The 16,228-nt window shown below is 46.7% G+C and overlaps 2 protein-coding genes across 2 annotated transcripts; one reads left to right on the top strand and one right to left on the bottom strand.

Annotated features, from left to right (window-relative positions):
• The first annotated feature begins 1,141 nt into the window (after window positions 1-1,141).
• LOC109762515 (calmodulin-1) lies at window positions 1,142-3,241 on the top strand. Its single transcript, XM_020321372.4, has 2 exons — window positions 1,142-1,492; window positions 2,562-3,241. Exons 1-2 carry the CDS (start codon window positions 1,417-1,419, stop codon window positions 2,933-2,935), a joined length of 450 nt encoding a protein of 149 aa, XP_020176961.1. The 5' UTR covers window positions 1,142-1,416; the 3' UTR covers window positions 2,936-3,241.
• A 3,791-nt stretch (window positions 3,242-7,032) lies between these two features.
• LOC109762501 (CBL-interacting protein kinase 31) lies at window positions 7,033-12,106 on the bottom strand. Its single transcript, XM_020321360.4, has 15 exons — window positions 11,847-12,106; window positions 10,861-11,102; window positions 9,928-9,990; window positions 9,738-9,809; window positions 9,513-9,620; window positions 9,333-9,413; window positions 9,177-9,230; window positions 8,972-9,097; window positions 8,757-8,846; window positions 8,446-8,568; window positions 8,246-8,356; window positions 7,974-8,087; window positions 7,792-7,848; window positions 7,622-7,696; window positions 7,033-7,510 (listed from the first exon to the last, which is right to left on the bottom strand). The coding sequence occupies exons 2-15, from the start codon at window positions 11,050-11,052 to the stop codon at window positions 7,427-7,429; spliced, it is 1,350 nt and encodes a 449-aa protein (XP_020176949.1). The 5' UTR covers window positions 11,053-11,102; window positions 11,847-12,106; the 3' UTR covers window positions 7,033-7,426.
• Between the last annotated feature and the right edge of the window lie 4,122 nt (window positions 12,107-16,228).

The raw sequence follows: 16,228 nt of genomic DNA, 5'->3' as shown, positions 1-16,228 counted from the left end.
CATGGAATTACACTAGGAATGGTGTCTTCAATGTAAAATCAGCATATCACCTGGCGATGTCGATGAAACGTGTGAGGTCTGGACAGCCAGACTCGTCAAGCTCGGTCCAAAAGCATAAGAGATATCTAAATCTTTGGGGCACGAATGCGCCGGGGAAAGCGAAAATTCACATGTGGAGACTAATTCGCAATGGGTTGGCTGTGGGTTCCGAGCTTCACCGCCGTCGGATCAACCCGTGAGTTTTTTGTGTTGCATGTGGAAGTGAAGAGACAATTCTTCACACGTTTTGGGCATGCCAACATTCATCATAGTTCTGGCAACCGCTGCATTCAGAGAAGGGCGTCACGGTGGCAATCCTACTGTTTCCTATGGACTCCCAGAATGAACTCGCTAGCTGGCTACTTGGGTGGTTCGCCGGTGCGACTGATGAGGAAAAAGAGGTGATGGTGCAGGCTACCTGCGGCCTTTGGCTGGCGTGAAATGATGCGAGGGACGGTAGGAAGATTGCCCCCCTCTCCACGTGAAATCATGGAATCAGTCTACTCACATCTGATTGAATGGAGGCACATGAAGCACCGGGAAAGGTTCCTAAGCCAAGGGTTGTACAGAAATGGGAGCCTCCGGCTCAAGGGTGGGTGAAGGTGAACTCAGATGGTGCTGTGGCGAGGAATGGTGAGAAGGCAGGTGGAGGCACAGTACTTAGGGATTGCGGTGGGGCTTTTTTGGCGGGAGCAAGTCAGTATCTTAAATACATGGTTGACCTGAAGGCTGTGGAGATTCTTGTCTGTAGAAGGGGCTTACAGCTTGCGATTGAGCTTGGCTTTCAGAGAATCCATCTTGAGCTCGACAACTCATCAGTTGTGCAAATGTTGAATGATCCTCAGAGGAATTTGGCTGCTGTGGGGCCATGGATCCAAGAGATCAAGGACATGTTGGGTACGCGCACCGAGTATCGCGTGGCCTGAGTTCAGTCATTCTGCTAACGTTGTTGCGCACAAGTTTGCTAAAGTAGGAGTAGGAGATGATTTAAGTAGGGTGTGGTTGGGGTCTCCCCCAGACTTTGTTCTTCTTGTAATTTCTGATGACATTCCCAGCTATGTTGGTTAAATAAGAAGCAGCAACGTTGATCTAAAATTAGATGCCGTGTTTTGAGAAGGCGAGGGGTGCAGTTGGGGGTAATTCGGTCCGCGACGTTAAAGGGGGGCGTGGACGGCGGAACGGACCGGACGGGGTGCGGGCGCGCATAAAGCCCGGCAAAATTCCCCGACGCGAGGCCACAAATCGCTCCCGGCCCCCTCCTTCCTCCTCTCCCCCGCCCGTACGGTCAAACAAGAGACCCCCCGCCCCCCTCTCTCCTCCACCTCCACCTTCAGCGCTCGCCGCGAGAAGCCGAGAGGAGCCTGAGAAGGTAGCATCATGGCGGACCAACTCACCGACGACCAGATCGCCGAGTTCAAGGAAGCCTTCAGCCTATTCGACAAGGACGGCGACGGTAAGTGATTTCTGTCCTTCCCTGTTTTTCTTCTTCTTCTTACGCTGTGATTGTTGTGATCCGTCTCACTCTGGATAGAAGAAGAAACACGAACATCAATTCACCATCGATGTCTACTCTCTGTCTTTGATCTAGCATAGAATTGGGCGCAGGCAGAATGATGGTAGACATCTGATACACTAGATAGATTACTAGAGGCTGAACATTTACGCCCAGGCGTACAGTAGCCGGAATGCAAGATTAAGGATCGCACATATTGCGTCACTCACTCCATGGATCGAAAGCAAAAGCAAATCGCGGCGCGGGCATGCCACCGCCCTACTGTAGTCTCTACTGCCGTATAGTGCACGGCTGCGGGTCACTATCTCGCGTAGTAACTGCTGTGGAAATTATGCCATCAAATCGATGTGATTGGGTCTATCAGATTTGACTTCGTCTCGGATCCAGACGTGGCGAAGCGCTAGATCCTAGTACCCGGATGTGGGTAGTCAGGGCCGTCCAATGTCAGATGCTTAGGTTTGACTTATGTGCAACGGCTGAATCGTACTAGATCGATAGCTTATAGGTTGAACTTGGCCATGGCAGGGGCACCGGGTCTGCTACCATCTCCTTTGTATGCTGCTTTCATTATGCATGGATCCTATCTGCAGATCTGCTGGAAATTCTTAGGGGTTTGAAACCCAGATCCAGCTATATGATAATACAAATTTCAGCACCAGGGAGAATCGTTTGGTGTCGGATGGGGTTGCCCAGACTTTTAATTTGGCCTTCGGTGCATATGGAGTAGTACTTGAATCAATCAATTGTTGTAACAGCGTGGTTTCATCTCTGAATGTACTACAGCAATTGATGAGTAACTTTTGTTTTGGGACCATAGTGGTGAATAGTGTAAGTACTAGTACAGGGACGTTGCAGGTTTGATCCATTGTACATGGTGGTTGCTTCATGCGTGCATGTCTGATTAGCTTTTTTGTGTGTTTAGTATATGCTCACTCTGAATATGCAAATGTGATTACCGACTCAGTCAGAAACATACCTGAAATTGCCCTTGTGTGCTGGACATGGACAGGTTGCATCACAACCAAGGAGCTGGGAACAGTTATGCGTTCGCTGGGGCAGAACCCAACCGAGGCAGAGCTCCAGGACATGATCAACGAGGTCGATGCCGATGGCAACGGCACCATCGACTTCCCAGAGTTCCTCAACCTGATGGCCCGCAAGATGAAGGACACCGACTCGGAGGAAGAGCTCAAGGAGGCCTTCCGGGTGTTCGACAAGGACCAGAACGGCTTCATCTCGGCTGCAGAGCTCCGCCACGTCATGACCAACCTCGGGGAGAAGCTAACGGACGATGAGGTCGACGAGATGATCCGCGAGGCCGACGTCGACGGGGACGGCCAGATCAACTACGAGGAGTTCGTCAAGGTGATGATGGCCAAGTGATCCAGCCGATGTTCATGTCCGGTGGTATTATTATTTTTACCGGGGAGGAGGAAATTGTGCATTGCATATTAGTAGTAAGGAATGCGGCTCTCGTTTCCTTGTCTTTGCCCCGAACCAGAAGAAGCGTACTAGTAGACGTAGTTGCTGAAGAGCACTCATGGAATCCTCCTCCCCTGCTGCTACCCTGTCTCTCTCCCGTGTGTCATTGAAACATCTTTCTTTCTGTGTGAATCTGCAAGACTTGGCCCCTTCGTGATGAACCCTGATTGCAGTTGTATCCGTTTGATCCAAGTTCCCTTCTACTTCTATTTTGTACTGTACGTACCAATCCTCGGCCAGCGGCTCCTTCAGTTGGCAGATGCTGCTGTTGTATTGCTTTGCGATGGATGGAAGTAATATGTTCTTCAGGAAACATTTGACAAAATGCTGGTTGAATGGCCTGGTCGCATGTGAATGTGATGTGGACCTCCGTTGAACTGAAACCAGTGCGCCGTTTGGTGGAGTTTGGCAGGACTAACGGTTGACTGCGGAAGATGCCGTGGCCTGATGTTAGTCCAAGGCGTGTTATCTCCGACAGCTCTATGTGATCGGAAGATATGGCATCAGTGCATCGGAAGCACCGGAAGTGTGGATGCACCAGATACATTCCCGTATCACAAGTGTGAGTGCATCAGATACATTCCTCTAGGTGACTTGATCTTATCGGGCGTTGCCGTCTGCTACTGCATAACCGTGTTGTGCTTGTGCATTGGTGCTGCCCTGGCGAGTTTTGCATCCAGCGGTGTCGCTGTTGTGAAGACATAGTTATGAATTTCTGAAATACTAACCGGCGAACGTTCCCGGGGAGGGGGTGACAAACGAACTTTTTTTGGCGGCATTTTTAGATGATATAGGAGATGACAATTTGTGTCAGTTTCTACCAAAATTAAAAATCTTCCTTCCAGAAAATGTCATGCGTCTCTGAAAAAACTGCCAGCAAAAACGTTCGCGAATGCCACCCATCTTAGCGAACGTTCGATGTCTACTGGCGTCCATGAATTTTTGGATGCGGACTACAATTTCCAACTATGTGAAACGAGTATATTACACAAAACCATCACAATTCAAGCTAGGTTATCATATAACCATCACCTTTGACTAAAATCACGTAAAATCAACACGTTTGAGGCCGGGTTGTAACATATAGCACCGATCGAATAGTTTGCTGCTCAAACAGCAAATATGACTAGCGGGATCTGCATGTCGCGCTGAAGCGGCATGCTTATTATATGGATAATTTACTAATTTAGCCGCCGAGGGGGGGGGGGGGGGCACTTGTCTGGCTGGCAATGGCGATTACTCGGGCGGTTATTGGACTCCCATCCCTGTCCCCGCGACAGTCACCCGTGCCCGTCCCCATACCCACCCGCGGGGATAAAATGTTTCGCATCCCCATCCCCGTAAGGTTTTTTCATCCCCATGAGGAAAACCATACAAGCAATTAACAACAACCTTTTGTAGTATTTAAGTAGAAAAAACAAATTTTAACACAATAAATAATATTTTGTCGCTAGGTTAGCGATTTCATTGGGCTTTTCGAGCCAAAGGGCGGGATTTGTGGAAATTCGGGTGGGTATCGTAGAGAATTACCTGGGGTCTACCAATTTTACGGTCCACATGTAAGCCATTCATGCATTTGGCGAGTAACGGGTATGGGTGATGCTATCCCATCCCTATCCCCATCTTGTGTGCTGGGTAAGATATTTGACCACCAACATCCCTGTGGGCACTAAAACTGGCGCATCCCCATCCCCTAATAGAGTAATTAATTACCCATAGGGATGTGGGTAACGGTTAACCATTGCCAGCTTGAGGCACTTATCAAGCTCCCATCTTCCTTCCCCAAACCCGTTCTTCATCCTCTCTCTTCTTGAATCTTCCCCGCCGACACTTCAATGCTTTCGGCAACCACATTGTTGCATCGCTACTCTTTCTTCTAGGACCCAACCATCGCTTCCCCACTCTGGCACGACAAAAAAGTTGTCGCTGCCATGCCTACAACCAACTTAAGCGAACCTCCTAGTGGCGTTGGCCGCCTGGTCCGACGGGGTCGGCGAGAGCAGGTACTAGTGTGGTGCGCGGATCGGTGGACCTCCCCAAGGCCAATCGCGGCCACCTGCTAAGGACAGATGGAGCCATCACCTTGCCTCCATCTCTCCGCCCTTCTTGGAGCTCGTCCATTCATTGGGTGATCCCTTACTCTCACAATCGAGTGTTTGCTCGTCGCTTAGGTCGGTGAGTTACATTTTTGCTCATTGCAGTCGGACCGCCGGAGCAGCGCCGAGTGACAAAAGGCTATCTGGCGTGACATATTCATACCCTCTTAGCCTTTATGAGTTTGGATGGTTGAGTTGATGAAAATATGCCCAAGATGTAATAATAAAATTGGCATCTTTCCATTTTCCCGTTCATAAATAATTTTATATTTCTATGCTAGAATTGCAATGGTTCTTGAATGTGATATTTGGAAGAAAACCTAGTAGCATGTGTAGCAAGATAAACACAGATCCCTAATAAGGCCTCTGGACTAGCTCATATATTGTTGATGGTTTTGTTTTCCTAACCATGGGCATTGTTATAACAAGGATGCAGCAAATAATAAGAACATGTTGTTAGGGTAACAATGATGTTGGATAGACCCAACTTATGAGATAGTGTGATCACGTCATCAATTAGTTGTCAGTATTTTCTCACAATGGGTATAGGATGGTACAAACTGGCCCAAGTCCACGCAGCATGTTGCCTCAGCAAGAGTCGAGCAGTACGGTACAAACTGGCCCAAGTCCAATGAGATGAACTTTTCGCGTTAGCCTTGCCAGCCCGAGTTAATCCCACCCAGATAGGGGCGCTGGCGAGTCAAATCTGTCTGGCGCGTCCGGTCAACGGACATCCTAATTCGTGACCTACGCGTCTGGAAACGTGGAAACACACAGGGTTGGGGAGTCTCGTGTTGTTAGTTGGTCTGGCTCAAGTCCCGCTGGTTCCCTGTTTTTTTCCCGCTCGTCTGCTCGTGACTCTGGTTCATACGGTTTTTTTTTGAGCGGGGGTTCATACGTTTCAATCATGTATGTTTCATTTCCCCCCAAGAACTATTTTTCTTTTGCTGATTTCTTTTTTGGTTGATGATGAGTTTGAAAGAATAAACAAATTTGATATTCTGTCTTATAACAGGGAAAATGCTCTTGAAAACAAAACTAAAAATAGTTTTGAAGACATTTTCATATTTTGATGAGAAACAATTATGAGCATTTTATAAAAATGATGAACTTTTTTTTATTTGATGAATCTTTTTTGAACTTGATGAATAAAATTTGTATCAAGAACATTTCTTTTGAAAAATTAATGATTTTTTTTTGAATTCAATGAACAAGAATTTGATGAATTATTTTTGAAATCGATGAAAAAAATTTGAATTTGATGAACAAATTTTAAATTTTGATGAACATTTTATGGATCGGTAAGAAAAAAATTGTGACATTAAAAAGAAAATTCGCAAACAAAAGTGGAAAATTAAAGAAGAAAAAAGAGAAAATAAAAAAGAAAAACATAAAAATAAAAAGACAAAAAAGAATGGAAAAAGGGGAAACGGGCCGGCTCATAGTAATGCCCAGCGCGTGAGGGGGCTGCGCGCCAGGTCGCTCGCGGGCGATCTGCACGCCCTATAGAATCCCCTCCGGTCAAGGCCGGGTTTGGAAGTGCCAAAGCGGCACTAACCGGGTCCGGAGAAGATCGGCGCCACGGCGCGAGAGAGCGAATCAAAGCTGAGAAAAATCCGGTCAACCGGCGGGGGCATGGGCGCTGCCGTGGGCGGAAGCAGAGGGAGACATGGCAGCATCGGCGCCCCGGCTCACAACTTGCTAGGCTTTCATCTTTGCCGGCAAATGCGAGAGTTGGTCCGTGGTCCGACTACATTTTTCTGTTCGCAATTTGGAGATTCACACCTACATCGGTTTCATTCTCAGTTTTTACCGAAAAAGACTTTCGCCCCGCTTTATCATTCTCAGTTTTTCACTGGTCAGTTACGATTCCATGAGCTTCCTTCCTCGACACACGCAGCATCGCCGACAAGGATCAGCGGTTTATTTATTTATTATTCCGGCTATAGCTACTACTACAGTACAATGCTAAGTAGAGTAGAGAACAAAGTTCAACACATTGCGCTGTTCAATATAACCTCCTACCAATACAATCTTACAACAATCGGCCTTTCGCCTCTAGCTTTAATCTCCCTCTGGACCATGAATATGTAATAATAAGCAAACTAACGAAGCCATAGATAGGCTCTTCCACAGTGGGCTGCGCGCCCGCTGTTTCATCGGAGCCTATTCATCATCATCATCATCATTAACAAACCAACGAAAGAACTCGATCTGCACAACCCATTCCGCAGCCCACCCGCCATCCATCCCACATATGAACTACAGTAGGGACTATGTACATGGAAAACGTGCTTCATGCCGCGGTGCCGTTATCTTCTACCTCGCCGCCGCACTTCCAAACTACGTCCTTGAGCTGGGTCGACAGAGATCTGTAGAACTGTTTTCACAGTAAAATAAACTCTTGTTACTTGCTTGTCAAAACAATGCTTTGACAGTAGTTAAATTCGCAGAGAATTCGAATAGCAAAGGGGGGATGCTATGGCAGTACCATTTGAAATTCCAGAGTATCCCCCTTCGCCTTTTTCAGCTCAACCACATGTAGGGATGGAGCTACTTGAAACACCTGAAGGTTGCCACATAAAAATATATATACATGAATGGGTAATCCTTCTTTAGTGTTCAAAATAGTTTGTTTGTTTGCGTGGTGTTTTCACTTACCTCGGTTGCAACATTGAGATTGCCTTTTCTACCTGCTTTCGGGTTCTCCATCCGCATCTTGAAATAACAAAATCAAAACTAGTTCAATTTCCTGCCAACTTCGATTATGTGCAACATGTATACAAATATTTAGTTGTAACAGAAGATGTGTGCACATATATAGACAATAATAATATGAATACCTTGTAGTTTTTCTTCTGAATGTCAAAACCAAGTGGCCTTGCAGCTTCTGCAATCTTGCTGATGATTTCTTTTGGAGGGCATTGCGAGGTGAATCGTGTCTCTCTTTTATGCTCCTGCGACATAATTCATACAGATAAGTACATTGCAATGATATGCAGTTTCTAAAGAAAATCATAGGCAACAAACAGGCAATAGACTATGGGAAACCACACATAATAAGACATATAATCGATGTCTGCAGCAGAAATATTTCAGAATTTTCAGTTCTGACCTCCTTTGCCTCGAACAAGTTGTCCAGATTCAGTCCCTGATTCAGTGAAATCAGTTCAAATGCATTCATTGAGGTTGGCTTATGTTCAGTCTCCTCTTTCACATGCTGGTCCTGGTAAATTATTAAGACATGCATATAGTTAATCAACTTATTCCAACCACAAATGTAAGTATTTTAACTATATAGGTCAACTGCCTCACCTCTGAGTCTCCAAATGCAGCATAGACATCATCAAAGCTAGTTTCATACTTATCGTCAAAAACAGGTGGCTTGAATCCCTTTTTGAACCAAGGATCCTCCAGTATCTGAGGAATGGTGATACGCTGTTCAACATTCAACAACAAAAACAGGACAGATGAGTTGGGATTCTATAACTTCTTTTCAGGACTGAGAATGAAATTAAGGACTACTGGTGTTTCTTTTATAGTACTGCTCACAAGTCTGACTCTCTTTTGAAAGGATTATTCTTAGTGATTTCAACAACCATATTCAAAAGTTGTATGCCACTTACAGTTGCAGGATTAGGGTCCAGAATTCTGGTGATCAGCTTCTTAGCTCCAGTAGAAAACCAAGAGGGACATGTGAATTGAGCTTCTGAGATCTGTTATTCCAGAAGGGAGTAAAAATAAATAATAAGCAATAATATCATCTAAGATACTCCCTGAGAAAAGAAGCCTCTGAGATGTTTTTCGCATTTTTGCATCTTTTGAACAGTATTAGTATTACCTTCTTATAAAGGGCGATGATGTTTTCATCCTCGAAAGGTAAAAACCCGGCAAGCAGAATAAAAAGGATTACCCCGCAAGACCAGATATCTGCAGCTGCACCATCATAACCTCTATCCTCAATCACCTGCAGAGAGATCTAAGTTAGACAATAGTTCTAGTGGATTGGACACATGATCTTACTATGATAAGCAAAACAAAATTACCTCAGGAGCAACATAGTTCGGAGTCCCGCATGTTGTGTGCAGCAACCCGTCAGCCTGTAGAGTCGAAGAATTTCAATAACAGTGAGAATCAACAGAAGACAATGATGTGACCAGTTAGAAATTTTTACCCAAAGTAGGAGTATATCTTAAAAATACCTTCACTTGCTCAGTTAAAGCACTTAAACCGAAGTCGGACACTTTGAGGTTTCCAGCAGCATCAAGCAACAAATTTTCTAACTGCAAATGCAGGTTCAACATCATTTTGTCACTTTCCTGTACTTGTATGTGTATAGTTAATCATAGAAGAACACATGACCCAGAAGATAAAGTTTTTACCTTCAAATCTCTGTGATACACACCCCTGCTGTGGCAATAGTCAACGGCATTTATCAGTTGCTGAAAGTATTTGCGTGCCTCCTCTTCTTTCAACCTTCCATTGGTATACTGTGCATAACAGCAAATAAAACAGATTAAAAAGATGATCATGTAACATGAATGAAAATCTGACCGATAATACAACCTCAGCAATTACAGATAGATGGGTGATATATTGGCACTTACAATGGTATCAAAGAGTTCCCCTCCAGTAATGTATTCCAGAACAATGAAAATTCTTGCTTTACTTCCCATCACCTGAGGTACAAAGCAAATATTAGCAAAAAAAGGTAGTAAGACCGCAGCCATGAATAAACACAAATCTACTAAAGTATGGCGATAGATCTTGAATCGCCGATTGATTTTTGGTCTTTACCTCGTGCAGTCGAACAACATTAGGATGCTTTATTAACTTCATAGTACAAATTTCGCGCCTAATCTGCATTGAGTTGAGGATAGTATTAGGACACAGATATCAAATATCACTATATGAGCATGTATGAAACAATATGTTTCAGTTTTGTCAATGTTTTTGTGGCTAACAGAAGTCCTTGTTTGAGGACTGTATGGTTAGAACTTAGAACTTGGAAGATCACCAAAGTATGGTGAAGGCAATTAGATAGAATTGAGGACATGGACACCCGATAGTGCAACAAGGGACACATATGCTGAAGTGCAGGAAATAATTTTGTGTTCAATTTGCACAAAGTTCAGACATCAATTGGAAACTGTACAAGATACTAGGAAAACATAATGAGTTGGTGAGATGACTTCAATTGTAAGAGCACTATGTGGGTAAGATCGCGGGGCTATGTAATGCAAGTATGTAGATACAGAATCATTCTTAACTGAAGTCACACCTTCCTATGCCCCCATGCTGACACGGCAACATCCAGGGAAGCTAGAAATGGTTTCTCCAGTTAGCTTCTTGATATAAAGATGTAAGTTATAATAATGAACTTTATTAACTAGATTTTATAAAAGCTTTATTAACTAGATAAAACCAAAGATCACATCTGTGCATCTCAGAAAAAAGGTAAGAAACATAATCCTTTTGCTGGCTTGGTTATTGGTTACTAACATTCATGAAAATGGCTGTGTGCATCATGAGGATGTAGAGGCCGGGGTCTTCCCCCCTTTTTGGAAAAAAAAACTAGTATTCATAAAAGATGATATGCATGGTTGACTGAACTTTAAAATTTTACCACGTTCATATCATGATCTGATCTGTGACATGATATGTTCAGATAATAAAAGGAACAAGAAGAAACTACCACAACGTCATATGAGGGAATTGTGTGATAATGACCTGTTCAACCAATCTGAGCTTCTGAACCTTCTCCTTGTCGAGGATTTTGATAGCAACAGGCTCCATAGTTTCAGTGTTCTTTGCGAACCTGACCTTTGCAAAGGTCCCTTCCCCGATGGTGCGGCCGAGCTCATACTTGCCGACACGGCGCTTCACCTTTGGTGACAATGCGGCTCTCTTGGCCCGATACATCTTCCAACAGCCGAAGGTTACTTTCAACCTTCAAAATGCTCCTGAACGACCTGCAGTCGCGCAATGAAATCAGGCTTTGGACACTATGAACTTGGTATTGATTTGGTATCATGAGGCAGCCTTTACCATCTTTCCCAAAAAGGATAAAGGAAGAACAGCAGAAGTAGCGTAGATCCTAAAGATCCCAGGAAGACTAAACAACACCTGATCATCATCATCAATATAAAATGACCAGCCTAGTCCAAAACACTCAACCCACTTTGACTTTTACTAATATAAAAGGTGGCATAGACATATCTACAAACAAAAAAAAAGGTGGCGAAGACCATGAGATGCATCATCCCAAACTAAACGCATGTTCCTGCGGCCGAAAGGCAAAAAATTCATGAAAAGTAGTACATGGCAGGTACTACATAGATGGAGGCCACATAGACATAGCATAGGAAGAATCTCCAGTTGGTAACCTATGATCCTACCCGACAGTCACCTAAGATGACAAAACATTTTCAGAAAGCAGGTTACAGATATGTACTGGTTACTGCTGCTTTTTGGAGTAAGGTACATAATCCTCGCTCAAAGAAGTATGTGTACTACTCAAATGAACAGAGCAAAGAGAAATGAGTCGTCGTAAAATCATTCACAGGGCATGAAACCAATGAGCTAGCAAATGCGCATGAAGCTCAGCGCATAATCTGCACACTTACTGCTACCTCCTCGACTAGCACAAGAAATGCAAAATTCGCACACGCACAGTAGGGAACAGATAGATTCAGGGGTAGGCGCTTGCGGCTTACCTTCAACGCGACGAGCTAGCAGACAGCGCGCGGGTGGAGGCGGAGCTTAGCAGCAGATGCAGCTAGGAGGTAGCGAGGGTGGGTCTGAGGAGGAAGAGGAAGCTGTTGCTGTGGATGCAGAGGAGGAAGAGGGAGGTGTCGTGCTAAATAAGGAGGGAGGGAGGAGGTGGGGGTTGACACGTACGTGCTCGCACAGCTAGAGTAGCACCACCACGAGAAAAGGACATGTGGATCGATCGGGATGGATGCGAGCAGAGCAGCCGCTGCTGGCGTACGTAAGTTTGATTGCCGACGCTGCCTTGCCACCCTTTCAGTTCCCAAGGGCTGCATGGCCTATCCTTTTCGTCCCCTTCGTTCTACTGCTGCTTTTCGATTCTACTAGGGGGATACTAGTGGTATTTTCTACTTACTCCAGGAAGAAGAACATCGTGTGCACCAGAGACCAGGCCAGAGTATGTAGATAAGTTTGTGCTCTTATCAGAGCCAACCATGCATGCTAAGGCTCGCGAACTCGCCCTTGGTCACTCGCTCATTTTTCGTATGGTAACCTTTAACTATGCATACAAAACTTTGCACGTATGTATAAGGTATTAAAATTTACAGCCGGTGCAGCAAACCTAAAGCGTACACCACATGTACACGTTTTAGAAGCCGGCAACATCATCGAACCGCAGACCCATCTTCAGTAAAGAGATCCGCGTCATCCTGTCAGTCCGGCCATCGTCCGCCGACGCCACCGCGGCGCCCAACAACACCACCTCCCTGCGTGCAAACTTCTGAACACCTCGCGGTCGCCGCCGGTACACCGCAACACCATACCACCAAGTACCACCAGCCGACACAGCTTGAAGTCTCTAGAAGATCTGTCGTGCGTAGCACCTGCCGAACAGGCATGACACAACATAGCACCTGTCGGTCAGGCATGACTTGACATCTCCACCGAAGCTCCGTGCAAGATGAAGCCGCTCCACCTCTTGCCTCTATTTTCCAGCGCTGCTCCACAAACGATGCTCCCAAGAGAGAAACGACACCGCAGTGCCACCATCGTCCGATCTGGAAGACCAGATCCTAGGGTTTCACCCGGAGCAGCACGAGTGGGTAGACAATAGTTACAGGACGATGCCTTCATCAAGGTAATGTCGCAGAACACCGGCATCGCCCGCCATCAGGTCGGTTTTCATTGACAACTATGTCTCCCCGACTCGCACCTGGGACTAGATGACGGATCTCGAGATCCGACCACCTAGTCTCAGGCCGACCACCTCCGACTTAGGAGATGACCACCACCATGGAGTCTTCGTCTGGAGCTCGCTTCATATCCAGCCGTCTACGCGAGAGGTAAGTTTCCACTTCCTCCTCGCGGCAATTGGTTTTGAAGTTGTGTGGCCTTCAAGGCACCACTAGCGAGTAATCACCCGGTCATTAACGCCACCCACGCTCCCTCAGATTCCAGTCATAGTCCTTCAGATGACTGTCACATATCATCATCTTCCGGCTTGCATGTAAGCACCCCGAGAGGTGTTGTGTGAGCAGACGAGAGGCATGTGAGCGCGCCCACACTTCTCACCAGAAGCACGCAGCTTGATGGCCTCCAGCCATCTGCGACCTCCTCAACTGGCCTCTTAATGGCGATCGTGACAACCTATAAAAGGACATCACGGCCTCCCCTCTCTCCCATTGCCCTCTCCGACGCCTCTCAAATCTCTCTAGCTTAACATCGTTTCACCATTTCCTCTCCAAAACATGTCGCGGAAAACATTGACAGATGCCCTGGTCCCGTTCTAGTAGCATCTGAAAGTGGGCATTGCCGACCTCGTTAGGGATGAGGCGGATTTGGGACCTCCCGCCCTGCCAGCCCCGCCCCCGTTGTGGACGTATGACCGGCCTGGGACAAGCGCTGTCGGTGTCAAAACCGGCCGATCTCAGGTAGGGGGTCCCGAGTTGTGCGTCTGAGGATCGAAGGTAACAGGAGGCAGGGGACACGATGTTTACCCAGGTTCGGGCCTTCTTAATGGAGGTAATACCCTACTTCCTGCTTGATTGACTTTGATGAGTATAGGGGTTACAAGAGTCGATCTACCTCGAGATCGTAATGGCTAAACCCTAGATGTCTAGCCTATATGATTTATCTTAGCCCCCAGCCGGCCCCCAGCCGAATACAACTCTGGAGACCCATACGGCTCCGGAATCGAGCGAGCAGCCCCCTTTAAGGGAGGGGGAGTACCGACTCCACCGGCAACCTCCATCAATCTGGAGGTGCCGGACACTTTCAAGGAAGCACTTCGACGTGCTTCCGTCGTGGAGGAGCACCGTACCCTGATGAGTACGGTGGTTGAGAAGGTTCAGTCCGCCAAAAGCGGACTGAACGAAGCTTTCACTAGCCTGTTAACGGGTTTTGAGGTATAAGACATAATATTCTTAGCCGCTTTTATATGTGCAAAAAGTATGACTGTGTATAGATAGTAGCCCCTGAGATCTGTTCGGTTTTTTGGAAAAAGGGGCCGGACAGAGGATCAAATATTCGCCGGAGATGACACACTTATCTATTTTGATAAACATGCTTCACTATTAGCGGCTTCAGCCAAGGACGCTGAAGTTTTCGAACTCCAGCAGAAACTGAAGCTGGCTGAAGATGAGATCGACCGTGTGAACAAGCAGTTCGATGAGGCCCAAGGTATGCTTTTAAAAGACCCCTTACAAGCCTGAATTGTAATGCAAACTCAGAGTTTAAGATCATGTGCTGCTATGTGTATGATTGTAGGCAGCGCTACCGAGGTCGAGACCCTCAAGAGTGCCCTTGCCGAAGCCAAGGAGGAGGCGAGGGCGAGCAAGGCGGCCGCAGACAAAGCAACTGCGGAATTAAAGGCCGAACAGGTCGCCCGCCGCCAGTATGAGGAGAGGGTGACCGAAGTGGAGCAAGCGCTCCAGGATGCCGCCAACAAGTGTGAGGCCTTGGAGGAGAGTAATAAGGCCCAAGCGGCCGAACTTACCAAGGCTCTTCAAGAGGCAAAAGAGGCGCGGACCGAGTCTAGGGCGGCTCGCGAGGAGATCAGGCAAGCCGAACAGATAGCGGCTGGTAAGCCTTTTCTTTTACAGAGTATATTTGGCGGTCGAAGTATGCTTTGCTAAATCGACTATGGAGTGCTCTAGACTCCTTTGCGGATCTCCCGAGGAGTGCTGCCGACGCCGCTCAGTATTTCCGGGCCCAAGAAGGGAACACGACGGAGAAGCTCTTCCGGTCACAGTACTTGGCGCCGGAGCGGCCAGCGTTGCTAAACAACCAGATGATGCAGCTGGCAGAGCTGCATCGGATGTCTGGTTTGGCCATGAAGGACCTCGTAGTCCGGCTATGGCCAGCCGGACCCATTCCGAGCAGCTACTTCGGCCTAGTCAAGCGGCTCGGCGACGCTTTGCCCCGAGTTGAGGCTGTGAAGTGCTCGGCGTGCATAGAAGGTGCGTGGATGGCCTTTTCCCGTGTCAAGATGCACTGGGCGAAGATAAAAGCCGCCGTCGTGGCAGTTGAAGGTCCGCCCGGCGGCAAGGACCACCGCAAGCTGGAGCGCTATTTTGAAGATGTCCTCGAGGGTGCCTGTTTGATAGAGGGTCAATGCTCGAAGGATATTATGTTCGAGTGAATGTATCCGAACTGCCCCGACCTTGTGTTATAAACGAAGACTTTGTAATGTATTTATGCTTTTATCCGAACTACATACCTCCTGTGTGGTCGTATTTTATTATTCTTGAAAGTTTGCCAGTCATCGGCTTCAGCCCCCACGTAGATGCTGCGGGGGTGTTCATAATAACGTGTAATCACTCTTGACACAATGTCTTGGTCCGTAAAGGAGGTGACTTACGTAACGAACCAGGCAATCAGACTATGCGGCTTTAGCACTTTCACTTAGCCATAGGAGTTTGACCATGGGGCTAAGAACTAGCCCCTGGTGTGCATGCGGCTTTCCGAACTGGGATGCCTTTAGGCGCGTGACCGAACCGAAGTCAGTCCTTCATATAATACGGAAAAAATCGCGAGAGATTTGTATTAAGTCGCCGAATAGCCAACCAACTCCCGCTGTATCATGACAGTCAGTTTTTGGTTTTCTCTACTGAGGTGTTTGACCAGACAAACCAGAAACACAATCGCAGTAGTTCTCCCTTTACTACCTTAGCCGAACAAGCGGAACGTAAGATGGTAACCACAGGAGCCGGGCAACCCAACTATTGACCAAAGACATGATTCGGAACCGATGCATATAATGCGATATTCGGGACGCCGAAGTGTACTATGAAACTGTTTGGACTTTTTTGTTTTTGGACATTTGTGGCCGAATACAGCCCCTGGAAATTAATGTCAATGTGTATATGTCAATCAGTCGTTAAGACGG

This window comes from Aegilops tauschii, chromosome 4 (assembly GCF_002575655.3).
Source record: "Aegilops tauschii subsp. strangulata cultivar AL8/78 chromosome 4, Aet v6.0, whole genome shotgun sequence".
NCBI lineage: Eukaryota > Viridiplantae > Streptophyta > Magnoliopsida > Poales > Poaceae > Aegilops > Aegilops tauschii.
This window is presented reverse-complemented; position numbering and strand designations above follow the sequence as displayed.